The 27,311-nt window shown below is 36.8% G+C and overlaps 1 protein-coding gene across 10 annotated transcripts in view; it reads right to left on the bottom strand.

Moving 5' to 3' along the window:
• Positions 1 to 1,170: 1,170 nt before the first annotated feature.
• Positions 1,171 to 27,311, bottom strand: part of plce1 (phospholipase C, epsilon 1) — a 95,918-nt gene continuing 69,777 nt past the window's right edge. For 5 of the 10 annotated variants that reach the window (XM_028476063.1, XM_028476067.1, XM_028476065.1 and 2 more), the window contains 27 exons: positions 26,955 to 27,099; positions 26,529 to 26,681; positions 25,736 to 25,850; positions 25,374 to 25,536; positions 25,179 to 25,301; positions 23,729 to 23,865; positions 23,398 to 23,636; positions 23,219 to 23,280; positions 22,933 to 23,098; positions 22,747 to 22,854; positions 22,448 to 22,564; positions 20,525 to 20,683; positions 19,763 to 19,898; positions 19,533 to 19,574; positions 17,503 to 17,621; positions 16,288 to 16,405; positions 15,220 to 15,357; positions 14,518 to 14,808; positions 13,087 to 13,250; positions 11,237 to 11,498; positions 11,022 to 11,140; positions 8,921 to 9,049; positions 7,942 to 8,139; positions 7,076 to 7,264; positions 5,563 to 5,775; positions 4,245 to 4,365; positions 1,171 to 1,995 (listed from right to left, as the gene is read on the bottom strand). In XM_028476063.1, coding sequence (XP_028331864.1) covers positions 1,808 to 1,995; positions 4,245 to 4,365; positions 5,563 to 5,775; positions 7,076 to 7,264; positions 7,942 to 8,139; positions 8,921 to 9,049; positions 11,022 to 11,140; positions 11,237 to 11,498; positions 13,087 to 13,250; positions 14,518 to 14,808; positions 15,220 to 15,357; positions 16,288 to 16,405; positions 17,503 to 17,621; positions 19,533 to 19,574; positions 19,763 to 19,898; positions 20,525 to 20,683; positions 22,448 to 22,564; positions 22,747 to 22,854; positions 22,933 to 23,098; positions 23,219 to 23,280; positions 23,398 to 23,636; positions 23,729 to 23,865; positions 25,179 to 25,301; positions 25,374 to 25,536; positions 25,736 to 25,850; positions 26,529 to 26,681; positions 26,955 to 27,099 — 4,114 coding nt within the window. In that variant the 3' untranslated portion in view covers positions 1,171 to 1,807. Of the gene's footprint in view, positions 1,996 to 4,148; positions 4,366 to 5,562; positions 5,776 to 7,075; positions 7,265 to 7,941; positions 8,140 to 8,920; positions 9,050 to 11,021; positions 11,141 to 11,236; positions 11,499 to 13,086; positions 13,251 to 14,517; positions 14,809 to 15,219; positions 15,358 to 16,287; positions 16,406 to 17,502; positions 17,622 to 19,532; positions 19,575 to 19,762; positions 19,899 to 20,524; positions 20,684 to 22,447; positions 22,565 to 22,746; positions 22,855 to 22,932; positions 23,099 to 23,218; positions 23,281 to 23,397; positions 23,637 to 23,728; positions 23,866 to 25,178; positions 25,302 to 25,373; positions 25,537 to 25,735; positions 25,851 to 26,528; positions 26,682 to 26,954; positions 27,100 to 27,311 lie in introns of all 10 variants that reach the window. The other 5 variants (XM_028476066.1, XM_028476071.1, XM_028476072.1 and 2 more) reach the window with 3 other exon arrangements.

The following is a 27,311-nucleotide window of genomic DNA, read 5'->3' as shown; positions in this document are numbered from 1 at the left end:
GAATTCGTCGAGTTTTTTTTTTTTTTTTTTTTAATGATTTCACTGTAACTATAAACTTTACTGTGTTTACAGTGTAACAACACTACGTACATTTGATTAATTGTGTTGTTTGTTTGTTAATCACAGGAGTAACAGTTTATTCAAAGGTCTTCTATTCATTTTACTGCATATTAGTGTAAATAAAAACTGCCTCTGTGGCAATGCAGTGATGCAGGGGCCAAATACGGACCAGTTTGGTCCCAGATTATACAATAATATTTTGCACTTTCACCTTTAAATGATGAGTAAAGTATGTATAGTATCGACAATAAGTGACAGATGTCAGTCCCTGCAGGATCCTTCATCTAAAATTACTTGATTTTGTGCAAAATTTGTATTTAATTTGGGGGAATTTTGTAGAATAATTTAGGCAGAATTTAAGGATTTTGGTAAAAATGAGTTCTTGCAACAATTTAGCTTTTTCCCAGACATTAAGAGTCAAAATCTGACACGCTTCGCCGAAACTGTCAAAAAAGGTAAAGAACAACATCTACTCCTACACTTAATGTCTGGGAAAAAAGAACCAAAAAAAAAAATGTCTACAGTAGTAAGAAGACACGTTTTTTGAGCAATTTAGCTTTTAGAAATGTCGGCCGTCATGTGATATACGAGTGGGGGAGAAGTTATTTGGAGGAACTGTGATATGTGTCATTTAATTAGTTTGTAGTTTACACATAGATTCATGTTTTTTTTTCCTTCTTTTTCTTTTTTTTACTCTCTCCTGTGGGCCAAATTAGAAGCTCTAAACTACCAAATTTTGCTCAGAATTCTGTGAAAAAATTACTTTTGTAAATAAATGGAATGAAACAGTATTTAGTGCCTCCTTAATAGATTTATTTCTATCTTTTTTTTTTTTTTATCATTTATGGTAATTTCCTGCATGGTGTAGAACAAAGACTTGTGTTTTCAGTTCATGTTCTAATTAAAAATAATTTCCATTTTGTGCGTTTTTGTGTGTTGTTGGTATTATTCTCTCAGTGTGTGTGTTTTTGGTGTCGTTTTGTATGTTTCTCTGTTATTTTTGTGTATTTTGTCGTGATCTTGTGTATTTTTCTCTCACCTGTTGTCATTTTGTGTATTTTGTTGTCGTTTGTTTTTCAGTCCACGTTTCTCTTATTTTGTGTGTTTTTTGTTGTTGTTTAATGAGTCGTTGATAACATTTAGTATGATTATCATTTTTAACTAAAAAATAAAGAACAAAAATAAAAAAAAATAAACCCCCCCAAAAAACCCCATGCTTTTAACGCTTTCATTTGATAATTTTCCACTCTTTCTCAAGTACCCCCCGTAGTGCCATCGCGTACCCCCCATTTGAGAAACACTGCTCTGAAGGGCCAGAATTGGCCCCCCGGGGACTCAAGTTTGACACGTGTAGTAATGTGTTTCAAACGATAACAATCCTTAAAAACACACTGTAGGGCTTTTTGAAAAAAATAATATAGTTAAAATATATTTAAATAAATTTTTTAACCAATTAGCTGCACCCTCTGCTGCAAACACATGAACAAAACCGCTTTAAGTCTTGAGTTTTCCTTTTCACCCATCAGACAAGGGACGGACAAACACAAACGGTATCCATCAGTAACCGAGGACCTATCTTTACCCATTAAAGCAAACAGACATCTGTCACTGCCCATGAGCAAGGCTCCTGTGGAATTCTCCTTAACCTGAAACAAAGCAGGATGGCCCCTCCTTCACTCTGAGACGTTCTCAAACCTCCTCACAAATGGAAATCATCCAAATTTCAGCATCCAAACCTCTCCTGGTCTCATTTGTGGATCTTCCAGTTCCTCAGGAAATGAAGCTTCCAGGCTGCAGGCGTCACAGAGGAAGAGGAAGAGGAAGAGGAGGAGGAGGAGGAGGAAGTGTGCACAGCTTGGAGGTGCTCACTGATGGAGGCCCTCAGGAACCCCTCTGTCACCCACACCTTCAGACCTGCAGCTGCAGACAGATGTTCTGCACAAGAAAATACAGGTTTTTACATTTTCACACCCATTAATGATCACTGGTTAATATGGAGAGAAATGAGGAAAAGGGTTTAGGAAAAGTCTAAAGACTGGTTTTAGTGGTTTTAGTGGTCATGAGGTTTTATCAGCTTTAGACTGGAAGTCACTCCATCAACTCACACTGAGGCCATAATCAAGGGAAATGTTGAATTTGCCAAAATGATGAATAAAAATGCAGAGTACATCAGGATGAGGATGAATCTAAACTACAGAGGAAATGATTCTCTTTACTCTCACTTTGCCTTTAAACCAAAAAGATTCTGAAAGTTTCTAAAGTCCATCCTGGAAACCAAATGGTTTCATCCACAAGCTAAAAAATGTAAGAAGACATATTATAAACTTAGTGAGGCGTAAATACAGGAAATAATGAAGTGCAACATTATTGCCACCTACTGTTTGCAGCGGGAACCTCTGGGACCGCTGCATCATTAAACATATTTACCTTTTTTTTTTATTTTAATAGTGAAACTCAGTGTGTGACAGTCTCAGTCCCTCAGCCTGAGTTTATTTATTTATCCTGATTATTAATAGACGCATAATAAAAATCTTGTTAAAACAACTAAAAGCACTTATCATCACTTTGCATTTAATGGCCTTTGTTTCTGCAACGTGTAAATATTAAATATGGTAGCTATTTCACAATTTTATGTTTTCACAAAGAAAAAATGAAATATTAGAGGCCAGAAACAAACACAAAAAGGCAGTTTTTTTCATACCAGAAGTTGCCAGTTTCAAAATAAGAGCATGTAGGAGAGAGAATTATGGACTTGGATCAGTACATTGTTTTTTTTTTTTTGAAACAATGAGAGTGTCTCTCACTATCTCAAGGAAGGAGACAAAACTCTTCCACTCCCACTTTGGTGCGATATACTGTAAGTGCAGAGATTCCTATCAAAATTCTGTCTGTAGAACTCATATTTTGGCACTCTTGCCAGAAACGGCACTGTCCTCATATGTGCTTTTACTTTGAAAAAGTGCAACTTCCGGTCACACAATAATAAAAATATTAGTTGTTTTTTTTTTTAGTTTTTATAAATAGAAAATGAAAAGAAAGCGATTGTTAAAGATAAAGGTAGTTTATGTTTTATGTGCAATGCTAAAGCTATAGAGCACGTGTCAAAGTCGAGGCCTGGGGGCCAAATCCGGCCTTTTGAAGTGTCCAATTCAGCCCGCAGGAAAAAGTAAAAATGACAAAACATGAAACTCAACAGTATTTGCAGGGGCTCACCTGGTGCTTCACTTGATTGCAGTCACTTTTAATGTTAAACCGTTGAAAAAAAAACTCAACATTCTTACAAAAACGTAAATTTCCTGAAATGATTACATAACATTTTCCTTTGTTTAATAGAAATTGATCACAAATCTAGGAAATGTAAAGTAAAGACCCTGTTGGGACTGATATCTATCACTTATTGCTGAGATATTGTCAGTTTTTAGTCTTTCATGTATACGTACAAGTGCAAACTGGGGCACAATAATGTTGAAATGACTCATTTTCAGCATAAAAGCTGTGGCCCTCTTGAGATCAAGCTGCTCCGCATTTTGGCCCCTGAACTATAATGATTTTGACAGCCCTGTTATCCTGTTATAGAAGACTCAGGTTGGGCAGTGGTGGCCTAATAGTTAAGGAAGCTAAATAAAGGTTAAAAATAAAAAAAAATAAAAAATATTTTAAATGATTATTAATTGAAGCTAGCTGATGGATTTGAGCGTTTTGAACTCTACTATACAAACATGTGCAATGACGATAATGATGTATTTTTGCATACGACTTCAGATCTAAAAATCAACCTATATATACAGTACGTATGTTTTACATGTGAACGTTTCTCTGCATTGACCCTTAAGATAATATTCTGATAATTAAGTACCTTTTGTTCTGCAATATTAAACCAATTACAATACGCACATGAATCTAATTTAGAACACGGAATAGAAACTTAATACAGTTTCCTAGTTTGAGCTAAAAGTATCCATCATTAATATTTTTTTTTAAATAAATATAGTTATAATAATTGTACACTTTAATAAACATGTAGGATTGTGTGTTATGTGAAAGAGAAAACCATGTGTAACATTAGTCAGCTTTATGTTTACACTGACCTCATGGTCTTCCATGCACAGGCAGCACACAGTCAGTGTGAGGTCACTCCTGCAGCTCAGTCAGAGCCACGCAGCATGCAGCACTATCATCCTTACTGTGGGCGGAGCCATCCACAGCACCTCCCCCCGTGGCCGTGGTCATGCTGCGGCTGCGGCTGGTCAGCTTCTTCAGCTCGCTGGCAAAGGACATGACTTTCTTTTTGTCCTCTCGCACCATCTCCGAAACAAAATTCAAACACTGAAGAGTGAATAATTGTTCACACACACAACTGCTCTGTCTAATAATAAACATATAATACTGTACATCAGGGGTTCTAAACGTCTTTCACTTATTTCTGAAAGCCACTTTGTCTGTAACTGTTTGCTTGGAAAACAATTTAAAAACAACTATAGAACATAATGATGGAATGAAGGAGTGACAACACATGTTAAAGAATCTTATTTTGTAAATAAGTGGAAAGAAACAGTATTTACTGCAGTGGTTCCCAACCTTTTTTGGATCATGACCCCATTTTGATATCAAGGATTTCTGGCGAACCCAAAGACATTTTTTTTTTTTTTTTTTTTCCTAGATTTAAATTTTAATTTCACAAAGTGAAAGTAAATAAAAATGAGATTGTAAGTTGTTTTAACAAGAAGAATATTAATAATTAAATAATTTAAACAATCTATATTATTTTTTTACAAAATATCACACAACCCCATTTAAACTCAAGGCGACTCCACATTGGGTCCTGACCCCAAGGTTGAAAAATACTAATTTAGTGGCACCTGATTAGATGTATTTCTATAGTTTTTATCACTTCTGGTCACTTTATTTGTTAATTTTCCACTCTCTCTATTTCTCAATTAGGTGCCCTTGAGCAAGGCACCAAACCCCAACACTGCTCCCTACATTGTAAAGCGACCTTGAGTACCCAGAAAAGCGCTATATAAAATTGATGTATAATAATAATTATCCCCTATAGTGCCACTGCGTACCCCCGTTTGAGAAACACTTAGGTAGATCATTGCACCAGATTAATGACTTTATTCATCAAAGCAGGACAATATCTTAAATTATTTGCACAGATTTGAATTTTGGAAAAAACATACAAAAAAGAAATAAATAAAATTGAATAAATAAATATAAGAGCATAAACTTCACATTGATGCTAAAAAAAAAAAACGCTGAGCAAAGCAAATACAGTGTGTTAGCAAAGCAGCAACGCTTCAAAATACACAAACACACAGTGAGGAGCATGAGTCACACAAACAGAAGCTAGTTAGCTACATCCACATGAAATGAAACGTAGACGCTAAAGTGATGATTAATTGCACAGAAACAGGAAGTGAAAGGATTAAAAACAAAGGCGTTTTAGTGTTGTTGCTGCTGCTGCTGCTGTAGGGTGACTACGAGGCCCGGCGCTGCTACCTGCTCTTTGACTTTGAGGATGAAGCGTCCCGCTCCTCTCCAGCGGTTCTGGGCCTGGTACACACACTCATGGTCCAGCAGGAGCCTCTGCAGGGGTTTGGTAGAGGAGGACTTCTTAGAGCCGCCATCTTTACTCACTTCCTCCATCAACACGTAGTCACATGGGTTGGGATTGGACACCATGCTGTAGGAATACTTGGCTTTGGACAGCGTCTGGAAACAAATGGAGAAACAATGAGTATATAATGGACTAGGGATGTGCATTGCCATGAACACCACGATATGATACCATTCACGATATAATATATCCCCATGCTAAACAATACAATATATATCACAATATCAATATTTCACCTTTACAAGTACAAAATACAATTATTAAATTTTTCCTGAACTTGCGAGAACAAGTAACATTTTTTTATTTATTATTTTTTATTTATTTGACAGGGACAATGTACATTCATAAAGATAAGATAAGATAGCCGTTATTGTCCCACAAGGGGGAGAAGCAGTAGAAAAATAAACAGTGTAATAAAAATTAAAAAGGAAGATATACATACATATATAAATATTACAGTAAATGTACTAGAGTTAGCCTAATAGCTATTTTTCATCTGTTTTTCCTCAACACCTGTTTAGGTGATTTGATTAGTACAATAAAAAGTCACATTCTAAAACATACTTTAACGTGTTTGAATTAACTAACTGTAATTTAAGTACCAATATCAAAAAAAGTTTAACTTTTGCTTCTACAACACATTTGGATTCTGTTAAGTTCTGAACTAAAAAAAAAAAAAAAAGTAACTAAACATCTATAAATGTACCCAGTATATTTAAAAAAAAACAACTTCCAAGCTAAAATGCACATTTTTTTCTTTTTCTTTAAAAAACATTTTTTAAAAATCGATTTGGATCGATGCGATAATCTCGCTATGAAATATCGCATTATATCACTGACATTTACGTGTTATGCATATGTTAGCACAATTAATTGTTTTTTTTCCTTAAAAGGATATGATTAAAAATCGATTTGACTTTTTTTTTTTGGATCAATACAATAATCTCGCTGTGATATATCGCATTATATCACTGACATTTACGTGTTATGCATATGTTAGCGCAATTCTTTTTCTTTTCTTTAAAAAACATGATTTTTTTTTTTTTTTTTTTTTTTTTTTTTTTTTTTTTTAAAGGATTTTTTTTTTGGCTCTAGTGGCCTTTATATGACAGTTGCTTGACAGGAAAGGGGGTCAGAGAGAGCAGGGAATGACACGCAGGAAAGGGTCCCAGGCCGGGAATCGAACCTGGACCCGCTGCAGGTGAGGAACTATAGCCTCTGTACATGGGGCGGGCGCTCTACCCACTGAGCTAAACACCGCCCCAAAAAACATGATTAAACAAATCGATTTGGACATTTTTTGGATTGATATGTTAAACGCGCTGTGAAATATCGCCATATATCGCAGAATTGTTGTTTTCTTCCACCCTTATCAAAGAGCAGACACTTCCTCACCTGCTGAATGATCTCCTGAGCCGTGCTGTAACGTGGAGCTTTGATCACAGTGTGAGGCTGCTCTGGTGACACCTCATGGACCTGAACCAGAAACATTTCATCTTCTCCTCCTCCTCCTTCTGCTCCATCCCTGCACCCCACGGTCACGTCTACCTCTCCTTCCAGCGCTAGGTTTTTCTCAGCCAAACTCTAGAAATACGGCCCAAAAAAAAAAAAAAAAACATGTAGAGTATATAAATGCAGCACATAGCCACAAGGGGGAGCCACTGTACAAATAAATTCTAGGATTATTTTCTTGTCATTCGTGCTCATGTGAACGTGTAGAGAATTAAATTATGTACCCGAGTTCCCAGTTAGATTTTTCTATAAATATAGAAATAAAATAGAAAAAAACACAAATTCCAGCAAGTTCATTTTGTAACTTGTTTTAATCAATATTGACTTCTGTGTAATAATTCCAGCATAAAATTAATAATGATAATAATAATTTCTTATGCGGAAGTCATGGAAACATCAAAGCGATCAGCAGACAGTTGACATTCATGTCCGGAGATCAAAGTACAATTCCTGGAAAAAAATCTTTTGATCTTTATGACTGAAAAAAGCTCCTGACTGTTTAAAAATAAGTTAATTTAAGCTGCTTATTTATTTTATAAAAAGAAAAAGTTTTATAAAAATGGTTTTGAACAAATTAAAAAAATAAAAAATAGGAGAAAAAATAACCATGAAAGAAACTTAAATGTAATTTGGTTTTAATCCTACATTAAATATACAGATTTCAGATCATTTTTCCTGAATCCATTCAACAGGATGAGCTTTAATGTTAGTTAAAAGTCCCACGTGTTGACTTTGATCATCTGGCTTACCTCCTCTTTAGTTTTGAGGCAGATCCTCCCCACATAGCCATCCTCGGTGCTCCAGCTGTAGACCAGTCTCACCACTTCCTCCTCTGGTGCTAATGGTCTATAGAGAGCGCAGCGCTTCACCTCACCTCGCTCCTTCATCAGAGGAACCTTCTCCTCACAGAAGTAGAACTCTGAGGGCATTTCTGCTGATGGAACAACCTGTGGAGAAGATACAAACTAATGTACATCAATGTGTCCATTTACAACATTTATAGCAGGCCATAGGGCATCAGATGGGATAAATGTTGGAAAACCGTGTATCCAAATAAAGAAACATTCAATACAGATTTATTTACTTATCTATTGTATGGACCTTATACCTGGTGGTGCTACTGTGAGATCAAAATTAGGGAAATGCTGAGTGAAATTGATGCAGGAACTGATGTGTGTCACTTATTGCTTGGATATTGTCGGTACCTTTACATACTTTACATATCATTCATACATGGGAGTGCAAACTAAGCAGCATTAATATTGAAATGTATATTTTTTACTTATTGCTTAGGAATCTGAAAGACATGTCAACTTTACACATATTTAAAAAATCTTTAAAATCATGTTTTTTTTTAACCAATCTTAATGTATATATCATGTATTTTTAATTAATTAGTTGGTGTGATAAAAATGTGTCTTGATGTACCTTTTTTATATAATGTGTCTGTATATGTTTAACTGTCTTTAATTTTTCTGTTCTTATATGTACTACAATCTTTTTTTATGGACTCTAGGAAGATTAGTAACCACCACAGTGGAAGCCAATGGGGATCCAATGACTATATAAAGAAATAAACAAACTGGTCCATATTTGTTTGAGTTTGACCCTCCTGCATGTTTAATGTGTTTCTTTGAATAATTACACAGGAATTCCTATCCAAATATAAATATTAACAACCACATATTCAGCTTTTAAATGAATGATTCTCCATCTCCCAGTTCCTACCATGTCCAGTAGCTGTTTGGCAGTGGTCTGCTCAGACACACTGTAAACCATGAAGGGCTCAGGACCAGGAGCTCCATGAACTGTGACCCTGTGCTGCTGGGACGTCTGTTTCTCCTCTGAGCTGAACAGCTGCGGACAAAAGCGGGGAAATATCAGCATGTTTCAGGAAACAAAGTGACAGAGAATGCATTCTTAGGTTCACATTTGTCTCACTGTTTATCATCTTTACAGCACAGTTTGATAAAACAACAAAAAAACAAAAAAACAAAGGAGTGATGAAACATTCTTGGACTGCTGTGAGTTCATATTAATATGCATGTGTCTCCATTGTTTCAGTGTTTAAACTTAGAGATATTTGAACCAGAGGTGGAAACAAAGTCACTGCTTCTCAAAAGTCCTCAGATTTAATTGAACAAGTCATGAGTACATAATGTAGCACAGCTCGTGGTATTATATTTAACTGATATAAAACAGTGTTTCTCAAACGGGAGTACGTGATGGCACTACAGCGGGTACTTGAGAGAGGGAGATAAATTAACAAATGAAAGCATTTAAAAAAATAGTTAAAAATGATAATCATAATAATGATGATGGACTTAATGTTTATTAGAACATGAACTGAAAATACAAGGCTCAGTCTTGACCGGAAATGATAAAAACTTTAGAAATAATTCTACTCAGGAGGCACTACATACCGTTTATTTCTATTTATTTACAAAATTAGATTCTTTTTATAGGAGAAAAAAAAAAAAAAGAGAAAAAAAAAAAGAAAATGAAAAAATAAATAAATAAATATATATATATATATTTTTATAGTATTCTGAGCAAAATGTAGTAGTCGTACAAAGGGGGTACTTGGATTTAGAAAAAAGAGAATGGGGGTACTTGAGCTAAAAAAGGTTGAGAACCACTGCTATCAACAATGATTTACACATTTGTCAAATAATAGTGATATAATCTGACATAACTCTTTTATAAACAAATCAATCCAGCATCTGTTTAGATTTATAAATGATCACAATTCTTCTGTTAACCAAGAAAACCATAATCATACTGGGAAGTAGAACCAGGTATCATTTTTTCAATCAATCAATTATTAATCACGGTATAATCTTTAAATCTAAAGCAGGGATTCCCAACTGGTGGGTCGGGACTTAAAAGTGGGTCACGGACAGCTGGTCAAAAATGAATAAATACCTAATGTCTCATGTTGGACTTGTCTTTTAATTTGAAAGAAAGTACTTTTCTTTTGACAGGCATGCTGTGAAATGCATGTTGCAAAGAAAAAAATATATATTTATGTTTTAAAAAAAGATGATATATGTGTGTTTTCAACAGCTATTTTTTGAAAAACTCAATTTGGTTGGTTGAATTCTAAAATATAGAATACAACAACAAAAATACAGTAACTGATTTAAAATGGGAGAAAAATACACAAAATTACAACAAGAACACAAAAAATGACTCCAAAAACACAAAAAATGACTACAAACTGACAAAACACAAAGACAAAAAAGACAACCCCCCCTCTATTAATGCTCAGATCAGTTATTATTCTAAATGCTGACATAAATGTGGATAATGTGGCCCTCAGATCAGATACAATCACATTTTTGTGGCCCCCGCTGTGATAGAGTTGCCCATCCCTGCTTTAGAACATCCAAATCGGCCCACAGAAGACAGTAAAAATGACATCTACAACTGAATTATTTGATAATGTATATAATAGTTTGTTTTCTCTATCTCAAATTCACACATTCAATTAAAACTCCACAATATTTTTAGATGCTCAAAGTTTTCCCATATCTATATCACATGAATGCAGTCCTTCTTTTAATCGCACATTATGGAAAGAAATCTACATTTAAAAAAGAATAAATAATAGTTCCACTAAATTCCACAAAACTTAGTTACAAAATTAGGAATTTTTCAAGTGAAGATGCAGCAGGGACTGATATTGAAAACTAGAGAAAATTAATGTTAAAATTGCTCTATTTTCTCCCCTCCACCTAAAATCTGCAGCCCACGTAAGATCAAACTGGTCCATATTTGGTCCCTGAACTAGAATAAGTTTAACACCGCTGATCTAAATAATTCTCACCAAGGATGAGGGTGTGGCCCCCCCTGTGGGCCCCTCTTCTGTCCTGTGGCTGTAGATGAATAAACTGGAGACTTCCAGAGGCTCGTTGTGTTGAGTCCTCATCTGAACATGTCTGTAACCTGACATCACAACACACACACACACACACACACACGTTTAATCGAGTTAAAGCTGAGCGATGCGACTCCTGCTTGATTACAGAGTGATTCTCAAACCTGGTTTGAGGGCCTTCAGAGGCAGAGTCCTCTGGGCCGTGATCTGAGAGCTGTTGTTCTCCACCACCGCCAAGCGCAGGAAGCACATCTCCTCAAAGTAAACGGTGAACTGGAAGTGTTCGCTCCACATGGGGTTGAGAGTGTTACGGTGGATGGGTTTGGTGCGGAAGTGGCAGCTGTCGACGGGCATGCCCAGTACATCCACCTCGATGCAGGGACTACCAGCGCTGTTACTGGGACACACGTTCTGACCAGACACGATCTGAGAGAAAAAGGAAAGTAAAGAGAAGCCAAAAATCTCCCTGTTATCTCTGAACAGACACACTGTGTTCTTTAAATGTCGTACTTTGTCTCTCTTTCAGACACAAAAACAAACGAGTGGACCCTGAGGTCGTCTCGTCTCCTTTAACCCTGTGCTGTGCCAAACTATTTCTGTTCCTCCCCCTGAAGAGGAGAAAACAGATGTGGAATTACAAAACCTTCTCCTAACACGCAACGCAGATTTAACCCTGAACACCTTCATTGTTTTGGTTTTGCCGTTACTGTAAAAACTATTGGTAACACTTTACTTGAAGTTTTATACATAAGGCTGACATTACGCTGTCATTATCTGTCATTAGGCTGTCATTAAGTGTCGTTCACTAAATTATGACATCTCTAGAGCGATGTTAGCATTTTTTGAGTTAGGGTAACAAACGACAGTTAATGACATCCTTTATGACACCTTATTCATTCTAATAACAAATGTCATGTCATAATTAATGACAGCGTAATGTCAGCCTTATGTATATAACTTCAAGTAAAATGTTACCAAAACATTATACTTGTATACTTTCAGTGTCGTTGGGTTGAGTTTTCAGGTCTCTGAACAGAAAACATAAATCTCATTAAGATTGTGCTTCAAAGCAAATATAACGTTATAATGTTCGATGTCTATAATATGTTTTTTTTAGTTAGTCATAGTCTCGTTATTAAAGGTGCAGTCTGCAACTCTTCTAAAAGTGACTTTTTGTCATATTTACTAAAGCTGTCACTATGTAAGGACAGCTTTACATCAAAGTAGTAGTTTGTGTGAAAAAAAAAACAGGCTCATTGAGTCTCCCCTGCTGCTCCTGCAGCCTTTGGCAGATTGCCAGAATGCACCGCGACTGAGCAAAAACAACCAATCAGAGCCAGGATTGTGTTTGATGGACTGTCTGACAGCTATTGCTCACAGTCCTCACCCCTTTCCCGGAGCAAGAGCGCCGTCTTTTTTTACTGTGTATAGTCTGGAGGAGTAGAAAATGGAATTAGCAACATTTCTGCTTGAAAGGTAATTACTGCTGCTTGATTTACATTCTGTTTGATTTGTAATTGTTACACTAGAACTCTGTGGTGCACGTGTTGTTCATGTGCACGCAGCAGCCTCCGTGTGGGTGCTGTAGGTGACACTGTGTTGTTGCTGCTGCTGCTGAGGTGTGTGCACATTGAGAGAGAAAAGCGCTGCAGTAATATGCGTTTAACAGAGCATGTTCTATTACTGTGATGTTGCTGTCTGATTAACGTTAGCTTGTTAGCTCCTCTGAGGGAGGGACTTTGGATAGTTTGGAGGCAGAGCAAGAGAGCACAGGGGACGGAGGGATGAGAGATGCGGACTGCACTTTTAAATGTAGTCGATGAAAACTATGATGGGAGGTCATTTTGATGCTCCTTAGACACAGAGCTCATACCTTAGTATTGCTGCAGCGTCTCAATATTAAAAATTCACTGTAACACAGTTTACAGTTCCCTGGACACTGACGGCACAAAAGTAGAGGCAAACAAAGTGCATCAGGAGACGAGTGGGACAAACGTGGTCACTTTAAACTCACAGTCAGGCAATAGACAGAGCCGCTCATTTTCTCCACGTCTCTCTCCATGGGACAGAACTGCTGATAAAGTGGACAGCTCCGGTCCCACAGCACTGCTGGTTTTAATACGAAACCACAGCCTCCGTTGGACTCAAACAGTGCTGTGTTCAACTGCATGGGCAGATCTAGGAGAGAGAGAGAGAGAGAAAGAGAGACACACTATGGGTTAATCTAATTAGTGCCTGAGCGATCAATTGGTGCAGTCCATTAATCAAGTTGATTTCAGATATTATTGATTAATCAATGTCGGTCAACAGCAAGCTATCGTACAGTATATAACTTACTGTGGAAATTGTAAAATAATAATAATGAATTATCATAATATTTATTTTATTATTATTATTATTATTATTATTATTATTATTATTATTATTATTATTATCATGCTCTACAATAAAACTGAAATACAACCTAAAATGTTCTAGGATTAATATTTTATATTAGTTGAATGGATATATTTCTAAATCAGTATTTTTACTATGGACTTAAGTACGTTTTAAAAGAAGTAAAGTAATTTGTCACATTTCTACACCCAACCGTTACTGAGTAAATTAATATTATTTGTTAAAATGATCAACAGACATTGTGAAACTACAAAAAAAAAAAAAAAAATGAAATGACCAGACAACAATCAAATGCATCACATCATAGCCGATAAGAGCCTGAGAATTTTTTATTTGGAATTTAATCAATTGGTGTTATTTTATCTACACAAAAAAAGAAGAATTGTACAATTTAACAAACCTCTTATTTTATTCAGATGCCTTTTTGGGAAAGACTTTGTATCTTCCTTTTTAAGTTTATACATGAGATGTTTATTTATTTATTTATTCAGTTTATTTCCGACATGGTTACATTCACTTTTTTTTTTTTACATTTTTTTTTTTTTTTGTACATGCCGAAAAAGGAGACGAGAGAAGCAGTTTGCTTATCTGGGTCCCGTCCCCTGTTTTACCATCGCAAATTTACATGGGTTTACTTTACATATTTTATTTATTTTTTATTTATTTATTCATGTCTACCGTATGCAAGGGAAAATAAACGTGGGGCGTGAAAGTAAATAGTAACTTTTATATTGATTACAATTTAATTTAGCTACTTTTTACTTTTTACTATTTTATGTATGACTTACTTGTATTTGAGTACAATTTCAATCAAGTAACAGCACTTCTGGTTAGTTGGATGGATGGATGGATGGATGGATGGATGGATGGATGGATGGATGATGGATGGATGGAGCAGTGATATCTAACTGCTACTATAGAGAGAAGGTTCAGCTATATGAGAAGCATGTGAGGTCACTCAGGGTGAAACTGGGACTTTTCAGCTTCTTTTATCAAACGTCCAAACGACTCTAATGAGCTGTGCAGCCTCCCCGTGTCTCCTGCTCACCATCCGTCTGATAGTTCAGCGCCACCAGCTGGATCCCATGCAGCCAGAACAGCAGGGGGTTGGGGTTGGTGGAATCTATCCTGGTGGCCGCCGGGTACGTCCTGAGGAGCTGGCAGTCCGTGTGCTGGATCAGCTTCTGAGAATAGCGCCGACACAGGCGCTTGGCGGCGTTCTCGTTGACGGAGGAGATGTGGTAGCACTTTGGCGTGCGGATGATGGCGCTGAGCGAGGGAGGGGTGCTGAGGACAGGAGACGTCTGTTGCTCTTCCCAGCTCAGCCGCTCTGTCCCACCTACAGGGTGCACAGAGAATAGGCTTTTACCTTCTTGTTATTGGACAAAGTCACTATATGTGTTCACCGCATTTAATATGAAATTATTTATTGTGCTTTTTCTTAACATTAAATAAGTCAGCACTGAAAATAACTTACAATCAATAATCCTGTTTATGTGAATTCTACCCTCAGTTCTACATTGGTGCAGTTGTTTTGTGAATTTTTACTCTTGTTTTGTGTATTTACTTTGAGGGTCACAAAAAATTAGACAAAACCAGTTGCCGATGTCTAAACTAGATTGAGCTTTTGTCTAGTCATAAATTATGTTATCTAATGTTTATGTAGGTTTTTTCTGATCTCTTGACTAATTTCACACACGCACACACACAAACAATCTTCTTCCCTCCAGCAGGTTTAAATCCAGTTTACCTTTCCCAGGAGTGCGGCTCAGGGTCGTGACCTCCCCTGTTGAGCTGCAGCGAGAAGGAGCGTTGCCAAATATGTACTTCCTGCTTTTCCCTCTGTCTTTCCCTCTACTGGAGCCAGCTGGAGACAACGTGGACAGACCTGGATACACAATATTAGTCAGTTGGACTAAAATCACAACTTCTTTACAACAATTCATAACTTTTCTTTTCTTTTATTGGCAGCAGTCACGTTTAATCACAGACTCACACAAAGAAATCATCAGCGATGAACAAAAAATAAAAACCTAATAAAACTTTTCATGAGTCACTGCTTGCATGCAAGCTTTTATAACCCAGTGTAAGTTTGATTCAGATGAACTCATCCACTGTCTGTGTGAGCTGAACTCATTTTTATGCTCTCTTGTTTGCATCTGTGGAAACAATAAATAAATATAGAATATAAGATTGGTATATTAGGGCTTTTGGGGGTCAGAGTAATTTAAAGCAAAAGAGAAAGCAACAAGGAAAAGAGAGAAGTAGAAGGAATGCAATGCAAGGACATAATTTAGTAGATGAGAGTTTATAGGATGAACAGAAAAGAATCAATTTCATCACGTTACGTGATCACATAACTTAAAGTACAGTAAGCCACTAGGACATCCCTTCATAAATTTCCTTTGTGTAGTAATACACTATGGTGTCATTAGAGGAATAACAGCGAAGTAATTCTATTTTTCCCAGAGGGAGACGAGCATTCATCATCTCAGTGGGTGTCCTGCGTAGGATGTTATTAGGAGTGGAAGATGGCAATATCTGTCTTTGAAAATATGGGAAAAACTTCAAAAAATGGATAGATAACCAACTTCTGGGATATACTGCGGGGGTGGATTAGAGTGGGACAAGGCAGGAAAAAATGTAAGCATAAGCATCTTTGTGCTAAATTAAGAAAAACGTGGAGGTGGAGGAAATAGTTCAGAGAGAGAATGTATTTGTTTGATAACAGGGGAATGGTGATGAAGGGTTCTAAATGACAGAGTGAAAACAGGAGAATAAATGGTTTAGCAAAACAGAAGAACAAAGTGTTTCCTACCAGGGAACTTGACAGCCTGGCAGTAGATAACCAGGTCAGACAGCTCCTGGGCAATCTGCCGGCTCTCCTTCTTATTCTGAGGAAGGTAAAACTCCTCGCCCAACTCCATGTCAAATACCTGCAGGGGGTGGATAAAAGTAGGTCACGGAGGGCAACGTTGGCACCTTAAAACGCACTTCATAAAGAGAAGAAAAACAACTTCACTGATGAATGGAAAATGGATTAAGAAAGGTTCCAATTTTACATATTTTTTTCAGTTTTTTGTGTGTGTGTGAGCTATTGACTTTAGCTTCACACGACTACACTATTTACTTTTTAAACACTGTTCTTTATGGTGCACATCATCAGTTCTCAGAGTGATGTATCAGGTATCAGGTAAACTTCTGTAATTTGTCAAACCAAACGGAGTCAAATGACACGACCTCAGGCTTCAAAATAAAAGTCATTAGACTCAACGGCCTCAAGCCACTGTCACGGTCTGGGTTTACCGCCGTACTGAGATTCTCTTACAATCTCAGTACTTTACTGCTATGTACTGAGATGTACCCGTGTTGGATTAGCTATGCCCAGAGATTGCTGTACTGATTTTAAAAAATGCCTAAAACATCACATCAGTCGACCATAGATAAAAAAAAAAAAAATCGACCAATAATAATAAAAACTTATGATCAGATTTATATGAATACAACAGCCTATACATTAGGTTAACTGTTATTTTTTGTAATGTATACTATAATCATGTTTTTTTGGAAAAAAAATTACTTTTCACCATGAAGAACATTATGTCCATCCTTTCTTTGTGTTTGCGTTGGAACCTCTCCTACCTCGTATATTGAGCAGTTGTACATTTTTTCCCAAGAAAAGGAGCCATTCAGCACTCGTCAAAAAACATTAGCTTTGAAAATGAATTTTAAATCACAGCATGACGGAAGTAGCAATACTAACAGCGGAACTAGCAAAAATTTATTTTCCGGTAGTGCACATGATCATAATCAATCTCAGTACGAGGTAAACTCAGACCGTGACACCGTAAAACATGATATGACGTTGTATTTTGAGGAAACCGGAAGTGCACATTACGTCATCAATATGTGCTGCTTGGTTTAACTTTCAGTGCTCGACATAATAAATTCCATAAATAAAATACATGCTGCACATGTGAATGTTGACTTCAGTTTTCTTGGAGCACATTTGACCAACACTTGATTGTCATACCTTTCCTTTGCTCTGCACTGCATTGTCGGCCTTTTTCATCCTTTTGGGCGTTTCATCAACCGGATGCTCCTCTCTGTCTGTCGGGCTCTTGCCCTCTGGCTTGTCGTCCAGAATGTTATCTGTGCATACAAAGCAATCGATTACTGCAAAAAAAAACTATAACAGAATATTTAAAAAAAAAAAGAAAACGTAAAGATGATTCCACGAATTCACAGCAAATAACAAACCAATGATGCCAAACTGAGGATGAACTAAAAAACAAACGATACAGGATTTGTTTTATACCTTCATAATTTATATTGCGTATTTAACGATTTCTTTCCTATATTGATTTTTTTTTTTTTTTTTACTGTATATTGAGGACATTTACCAATAACTTTGGTATGAAAATAATCTGCGACAGTTTAGGATGTGAAACAAACTGACCCTGACATCTCAGACTAAAGTTTAGACCCAACAAATGCCCACAGGACATTAATAAAACTTTTACATCATGACCCCACAAAGATCTTTTAAGCACGATAAATTATGACAAATGGTGTCGTGAACATTTTTGGTTTGGACAATTTATTAAACACGGTCAAAACGATTTCAACATAAGTAGAAAAAAGTAGCAATTAGCTAAACTCTTTACTGTAAAGAGTGTTTTAACAAGAAAAACCACAAACCCCAAGATTCAGAGCCGAGTGTAAACAAAAAAAGGAAGAGTCGGGAGTTCTTCCCTTTGCTCTGACTGCATATCCTCAATAATCTTATAAAAAACTCAAAAAGAATAAAGTTAAATCAGTCTGATTGACCTGATTTAGGAGTGAGTTGGATATTGGTTGTGTAGAAAGTGTAACCACACAACAAGGTTTAGATTCAAAGAGTAATTGTTTTCAAAGGGGGGCGATGGCCAATGTGCTCTTCCTACAGGGACCAGCAGGATTAGGAGAGCTCACATGTGGGACTGGGACAGGGTAGTTTCCCCTGTTCTGTTGTTCAATATGAGGGCAGCTTAGGTCCTGAGAAACCAGATGGCTTTGTTGTGTTTCCCTGATGAGCCTGGCCAGCCACTGGCGAGGTCACACACAAAATACAGCATGAGGGGAAGTAAGGACGGACGGATGACAAATACATTAGATATCCAATCCTACTAAAAAATTCAAAAATAAGAGAAAGAAAAATATTTTTTTCAGGAGCAAGTGGGTCTGAAAATGGATGGATGGATATTTTCTCATTCAAAATCGCGAAGTACCGTAGTCATAAGAATCTAATTGATAGCTCAATTCTGTTGCTGTGCTTCAGGAAGTTAAAGTTTCTACACTTGTCCATATTTCTACCCTTTTCATCCCTTTAATGTTATTGTATAATCCTCCAGTTGCTTTAGTTATGTGAAGCTTTTCTCATTCCATGTTTCTGAAGCTTGTTTTTCTAATAGCTTAGTGCAGAGTTAGTTAAAAGATTAGCTCTGCGCTAAGCTAAGTGAACAACAAGCTTTAAAAACATGAAATGACGTTCTTCATAGCTTCTGGATCAAGAGTGGAAAAAAATCTCAATCGTGTTAATAAAATGCTGTGTTAACAAGTTAGTAACACTGACGGGAACATTTAAATAAATGTATACACATTTATATTTGTTTTAATATGAATACGTTTAGTCAAAGTTCTGTAAGAACTTAAGTCAGGGTTGACCATGAGGCTTAAATTTAGCATTAGCATGTTAGCCTTCTCAAACACAAGCCGTATTTTGAAATAAGGCAGATTAAATGTTTTGTTAAGCAGCAGCTGAATATTCACAAAGAAAAGAGGAAAAGGAAAATACACAATATCCAGCAAAACAGCAGTGTTGCAGGTCATTTGTATATTTTTTCATACCACTATTACCTGTATAGTTTATGAGCAGTACTTTTCATTTTACACTGTCCTAAATTTAACCTGATTTGAAATTTTCTGTGAAATCTGTGTGATAAATATTCCAAGAATGCACCACCCTACAACAGAACAGGTAATCAATGGCACTCAGAGACGTCCATAAAGCTGTGCTATTACCTTCAAGGCCATACGAGGCAGTAGAGGCTGTGAGGCCATCAGCTAAGTGGCAAAAGAAGTAAGATGAAGAAGAACAGGGAGAGAAGTAGAAAAACAGTGAACTTAAAAAGAGATTCAAGTTTGTTCAAGACGAGAGACAGAATTCAGTCATGAACAGAAACTGCTGAAAGGTTACAACAAAAGAAGCTACATTCCAGCTGGGCTGTGAAAACCACAGTACTCATTCTTACCATCTGAGAGTGATTCATAGTCATAATCATACTCGTCTTCCTCTTCTTCCTCCTCATCGTTAGCATTGTTGCTGGGTGAGGGAACCCCAGGTGACCCATTGCTCGCCTGTGCCTGCATGTGTGCCAGCTGGTGAGCCTGGAACGATAATACTCATGTCAGTCAAGTGTGATTGCAAATATACGTTATATATTTACATATATAATATATTGTACGGTGGCCCTGAAGCGCAAAGCACGAATGCAAAAACACGAACTAAAGAAAATAATACACACACAAAAAAAAACTGGAAGAGGTGGGGGGGGGGGGGCAGGGTACTGGAACAGTGGCCCCTTCGCCCCGCCTACTTCCAGTTACTTTTTATGTGCATTTTATTTTTTATGTTTGCTTTTTCTATTTTGTGTGTTTTCCTTTTTGCGTTTTGTCTTTTGTGTTTGCGTTTTCTTTTTCTTTTTTGCATTAGTGTTTTGTCTTTGGTGTTTGATTTTTCTTTTTTTGTGTGTGTGTTCCCTCTTTTGCATTCCTGCTTTGCACTTCACGTCCCCTGTAATATTTTCCTGTTGTGCTTTCCCAGACGCTGAGACATCCTATCAACGATTAGTCATAGGATCACAAGTTTTGCTGGGGTTGAGTTTTTAGCTGTTTTTTTTTTTTGTTTTAATAAAGTTTTAAGACCTTCAAAGGGAAAACAAGAACAAATATCCAAAGCATCTTTCATATAATTGCTTATATGTAGATGAATTGTGAAGGATGTATTTATGTACCTTTTGTTTGAGTATATCCACCGGTGCCTGATGTGCTTTTAGCTTCTTGTTTTTAAGGAGGATTTGTCCTCGTAGCTGTAGTGGCGATGGCAGGTGGGGGTCGTCATTGAAGTCGCTTTCGAAAAGGAAACGCGTCACCAGACGTTCTCCAAACACCGTCTGATAAAAATCATGTGAATGAGACATGATATTAATAGAGATGGGTTCAGTGATATATATAAGTGTTAAAAAAACAAAAACAAGACAAGCAATAAGAGTCAATTTGCGGGAGAGAGAGAGAAAAAAAAAATGAAAGTGAGCTTTTTATCAAAGCAAAACAACCTCACAAACAAACAAAGACACAGTGATGTAAGCTGGCTTTAGGGCGCAGCGCTGTCGGAGCATAAAAGACTTTATCAACTCGAAAGGCATTCTCCAGGGAGGATGAAATGTTTCAGAAGATGAAAGTCTAATCATTTTCCATGATTTCTCTGCCGTACCTAAAAATTGTTCAGCCTTGAGTATACTGCTTGACTTTAAACTGAAAAATAAAAGGAACAAGTGTAGCCTGAAGATTGAAAAGGTTGAAATTCTACCTGTTGGAACACTAAAAAAAAAAGAATAACTAATGAGTAAGGCCCTACTTTTACACAGTGTTGGGAAGTAGTAGCATTAACAATATTGCGGTTGTTTTATATATCAAACAGCTTTTCAGTAGTTAAGCTACTTTTCCGGCCAAATAGCGCAGTAGTATCTACAGAAGCTACATCTTCCAAGGCATCTCCAAACCCTGAATGATCGCTAAAATATTAATAGTAATTTAAAAAAAACAAACAAAGCAAAGTGAGGTTACACGTGAAGCCTGTATATGTTCGAAAAGGAGTAGGAGGAAGTATAAACTTACATGATCCTACCCCTTGCCATAGCTAGTACTATGCTTATTTCTATACAATAATCTTATTATAATATAAATATACACCTATTTACACTATGAAAAAAAGACATAATTCATGAATATATATGTATATAATTATACAATTCATGTAATCCACTATACATTCATCAGTCTAAACACACACATACATTAGTATATACACACCTATTGTTTCCCTTTAACACTTCTGCTTTGAGAAGATACATTTTATGTATTTATGTTTAAATTGCTTTAAATTCAGACATATTAAAAAAATAATATATATATATATATATATATATATATAAATTTTATTGTAGCTTATTGTATCACGTATCTTGCTTTTACACATGCATCAAACCTGAGAGTGGCATCATAGTCCTACACAGTTCCATCTGTCAGGCAGTAAATAACACAGAGTCACTAATATAGGACTGTTGAAGGTAAGTTAAGCTGCTGCTTAACTAATAATAGCTAATACTATGTATATAATATATGTATATATTGATATTCTTATAGGATGAGAATATATATCTATATTATTTATACTTTTATATTATTTTCCTATTTATTTATATATATATATATATATATATATATATAGATCCTCTAATATTGTATTGTCATCTTTTGTGTGTCTTTTGGGTATTCTGTGTGTTCCCTTCTGTTGTTTTCTTTTTCTTACACTTTATCTAAGCTGTTATCATGACAGTAAATTTGAATTGTCGGATACTTTCTTTTTTACGTTAGTGTTACTAAATGTTTATGACAAGTCTGTTTTTGAAGTCTGAAATGTTTAAAGATTGAATTCAAACTGAACAGTAACATCAAATAACATCTTACCACACATAAAATGAGGCCACAGGGACAAACTCAGTTGTGTAACCAAGTTTGCCTCTTGGTTCAAACACAGTAGTGGGTATGTCGTTGCATAGTCGATAAAACCTTCAAGGACGTTTGTCTGTCTCCAATCAGCAATAAAGTGAATCCTAACAACACAGGAAAGACCCATTTTACACCATCAATCATACCTTAAAGATCTCAGCCATCTTGCGTTGCTGAGGAAGCGAGCAGTGGTTCTCTATGGATAAGATGACAGGCATGTCTGAGTGGACGAATGCAGAGCGGTTGATTGCCTCCACCACATCCTAACAGATAAAAGCAGAAAAAGAACCTTTAGAAACGATACTAACGCCAAACATGTCACACAGTCTGACTTAGAATCTCTTTAGCCATCGACTTGTTGAACGACAACCATCCAAATTCGTTCCCAATCAACCGACACCATTGATTCATTGATTGAAATACTGACTATCAGATGAATTCTAACCTTGAAAGGTATCTTAGTGGTGAGTGTGTGTCCGTGGTAAATGACTGGCATCCCATCGTCTCCGTCCCAACAGTCCAGCTCGACGCTCCTGCAGCCCTGCAACAGCACCTGAGGGCGCACAGCATTCATACAAACGTAAGCACATACATCAAGGAAATTAGTTAGTTTTCAGTTCTACAAATGTACCTGGCTGTAAAGTTCAACAGAGGACTCTCCTTTGAGCTGGTGTCCAGTCAGATAAGTGTTATGAGAAGACTCAATGTAGTAATAGGATAAAGGGTAATGTAGCTCGTCTAGGTTCGTTTGAGACTCTTCGTTACGAGAGGCAAAGTTGTCCTTGTCCATTAAGAACCTGGAATGGAAACCGTTTAGACTTTAGTAAATGATACTCAGAATAATAGGTATAAGTCTTTAATGTATTGAAGTGACTTAGATGTACTTAACATCCTAAAAGGTTCAGTTTTTACAATACCTTGCAAAACCTTCAAAAGACATCCAGCCCATTTGTCTCATGGTTGCAGAAGGCTCAAATTTCTGTCAGAGCAAAATGAAAAATCTTGTGTCAAAGATATTTTTTCTCTCCTTCTCTTCCACCTCTACGAATAAAAAGTCTCCTTTCATTTTGGATCGTTTCCATAATTCCAGTTGTACCTGTATAATGGTGAGAATCTCATCGTAGCTCAGGTGCTCCCTCTGACAGTTGGTCAAAAAGTCATTGAGCTGAGGAATTGCCAATCCCAGGACTCCCAATGAGGCGTTTTCAACACCCGTCCCATTAGTCACGATGCTGGCTGCCGCTATGGCGTCTGAGATTTGCTTCTGGTTGTCAGACATTTGCTGCCTTGTTCGGATAAATAGTCCGAGATCTGAGCCGTTACGAGTTAGCAGGTCTGAAGAGGAGCAGAAGCATTAGGATGAAAACACGCGGTGATGTAAACAGCTAAAGGAGCTCTTTGTTTTGTTAAGGATTTGTTTGTATTACCAAGGTCAGGCTGTAGCCCAGTGTCTCTGTCGTCTATCCTGAGGTTGGTGTAAAGAGGAGGTGATTCTGGAGATGAGCGACTACATGGAACAGCGAAGGTATCAAACAGCTCCTTTAGGTCCTTCCTGCTTCTGATACTGGGAGGAAAACAAGAAGCAAGAGATAACTCCTCCATTTCATGTCAAGATAAAGACCACATTATTATTTTCCCATTTATTGGCTTGCACAGACCCTTTAATTGTACATTAAAGGAAAAAGACATTGGGAAAAAAAAGGAAAGTCTTTCGTAAATTCACGTCAAGTCAAACTCAATTTTGAGACAACACTTAGTATTTCAGCAGCAAAAGGCTTGCCTCAAACGTTGAAATAATAACATGTTGACTTGCTGGGCAGCAGATTAAAGGATGCACTGTAATCTAAGAGATGAAGGAGGACCAGACTGTGGACACATTCATATCCAAACATCTTAGATATTTGCTGAATTCAAAGGAAAATGTTTGATGAGAACTGCTGAGCCGAGGACTTTTAGATTGGACTCTCAGCACTTTAAACCAGTGTTTCTCAAATGGGGGTTTGTGTACCCATATGGCACTACTACTACGAGAGAGAGAGAGAGAGAGAGAGAGAGAGAGAGAGAGAGAGAGAGAGAGAGAGAGAGAGAGAGAGAGAGTTTGGAAAATTACCAAACCAAAGGTTTTATAGTGTTGATTTTCAGTTAAAAATGATAATAATAGTAATAATCATGATGGAAATGGTTTTGATTAGAACATGAACTAAAAATACAAGGGTCAGTTTCAGTCCCACAGGAGTGAAATAGCAATATAGAAATACATCTATTAAGGAGTCACTAAATACTGTTTCATTCCACCTTTTTACAAAATGAGGTTCTTTAAAATGTGTTATTCATTCCATCATTATGCTCTATAGTTGTTTTCTCATAGTATTTTGAGCAAAATGTTGTAGTCCAGGGGTGTCAAACTGATTTTAGTTAGTTACGGAGCAAATTGAGTGAGCCAAAGATTTTCACCACGAAAACGAGTATTTCAACATTATTGTGCCCAAGTTTTTACTTCTACGTATACATAAAATACAAAATATGTAAGAAACCAACATAATCCAAATGATATCAGTCCCAACAGGATCCTCACTTTAAATTTCCTAGATTTTGACACCAATTTCTATTTAATTAAGGGAAATATGTCATAATTTGAGGAAAATTAAAGGATTTTGATGTTTTTTTCAACTGTTTAACATTAAAAATGACTGCAATCATGAGGACATCTCCTGTGGGCCAAATTGGATGCTCCAAAGGGCCGGATTTGGCCCCCGGGCCGAGAAAGGAAGTAATTGAGTAAAAATAGTTTGTGAACCATTGCTTTAAACCACACCGTGTATTTGCTTGAAGGGTTTTTGAGGCAGATTTGTAGAGTTAAAAAGAAAACAAGCTTACCTAAATGACTTGAATAGCTCAACAAATTCAATGAAACTCATCGTGCTGTCGGAAATCATGAGATTCTGGAAGCCTTTGAAGCAGGCTTTTCCACGCCCGTGCCATGACCTGCTGCTCCACGTTCTGCAGGAGCAATAAATACGCTTTTAAAACACTGTATCTGTGCAGTTGGCCTTGTATAGTCAATAATCATACCCTGGCTGGGATTTTGCTGATCCTGATAACACTGGAGAAGACTGAGGACGGGAGTGGTTGGAGCCAGCCATGCTGGAGGAAGAGGAGGAGGAGGAGGAAGAGGATGCCAGCAATCCAGAGTTTTTATTGGATGAGAGGGAGAAGAGGCCAGAGAAGTTGTCTTCTGTTGACGAATCCCAGGAAGAACCAAAAATACAATAATTAGCTGACTCAAATAAGAAGTAAAACATTTTTATCCGTGTTTTGTTTTTTTTAAACCAAAAAAAGTCAAAAATGCCATAATGAAAATTATACAGTAAACATGGGCATAACTTGGTAAACAGAATACCTGTTTGATTTCAATAGACTTGATAAAATGTCACCTATATCTTCCTGATCGATGCTGTCGCCATCAGGTCCATTCCTAGACAGTCCTTCCTTACAGCTCCGAGTTTTCCTGGAAACCATCTCGTCGTCAGTGGCATCTCCACTGTCTCCCTGTGCAGGATCAGCCCACAGAGATAATAAGAACAACCCTAGCAACACAGTATCATCAGAATATATACCAGTAGTGGGTTCAATACAACCCAATTATGATTACAGTGGCCAGCATATTTCCAATTACAATAAAAATTATTACCCCCTAGAAGTCAATTTCATTTAAGTTCTTAATTACTTAAGTTCAATTACAATTATTAACAATTACCGAGCCTGAAATAATACTCCTCTTGAGTTAGCTTTCTGTTAGCATCTCTTATGATAGCGGGTCAGTTATGACCCATGTCTTAATTAAATCACCTGTAAAATATACAAAAAAATGTTATCTATCATCTAATTTGTTTTTTTTATCTCATGGTTACCCTGTTAGGCTTCTAATCAATTAAGCCTTTTTTTTCTGTCACTATACCCCTCAATTAAAATGTTTTTTAAATGGTAAAATCTACCTGAAAAGAAGTGACAGGAAGTGGGAAAAGTTGATATGAAACAAATTTTATTAATTGTTAACTACATATGTGTAAGCCATGGTTACACAGTTTTGTGTTTAAGTACATTTTTAAATGACAGTTTGTGTTGAATTTTCATGACATTCCATAGAAATGTCCATAGAATTACAATTACAAAGTCATTAACATACAATTTAGTTATAAAGACAAAAAATCTCATCCATTCACTAACCCTGACAAGAGCTTTCTTCTTCTTCTTGGATTTATCGCTGATGTTTTTCTGCGTGCCTGCTTTCTCCACTCCACCTGTACCCATGTTCCACCTTCGCCCTCCAAACAGCTCGATGGCTATGGCTAGGGTGGGGCCTTCATACCTGTTATCCTCCTAAGAGATGTTGACACAGATCCAAAAGGGATAAAAATATATATATATATACAGTCATAAAATCCAAGCATTTTAACCTTTAAACCCCCTTCTAAACCATTAGATCAGTGTGTGCTGCATCTGGGAGAATTGATAACGCTAGAAAGCACCTTTTAGTGCTTAGCTTTCACTTTGCTACACAGCCTCTCTGGGAGTCGATATAAATCTATTATTTATTCAGACGCTGATGGAAAAGAAGCACAGCTAGCAAAGTAAGGTCAACTGAGAGCTCACCTGATACAAACTGACATACTGCCTCCTCAGCCACTGCAGTCTCTGGTCAGGGAACTTCCTTAGCTTCCTTGTGGCATTCACCAACTCTGTGAGGCCCTTATGGAGCATCTGTGCTGTGTGATTGGGGGCCACAAAGTGCAGGAGTCTAGACGGAGACAAAGTAAAACCCCAGTGAGTTTGTGGCATTAAAAGAGGGGTCACCAAGCTTTCTGAAACTGTGCGCTACATCAAAAGTACTGAGTAAACCAAAGGGCTACTGCCAGGGATGGGGTCAATTAAATTTTTCAATTACAATTATGAATATAATTACACCATAACTAATTATCAGTTACGCAATTATAATTTGAATTGACCCCA

This window comes from Gouania willdenowi, chromosome 19, assembly GCF_900634775.1.
Source record: "Gouania willdenowi chromosome 19, fGouWil2.1, whole genome shotgun sequence".
Classification (NCBI taxonomy): Eukaryota; Metazoa; Chordata; class Actinopteri; order Blenniiformes; family Gobiesocidae; genus Gouania; species Gouania willdenowi.
This window is presented reverse-complemented; position numbering and strand designations above follow the sequence as displayed.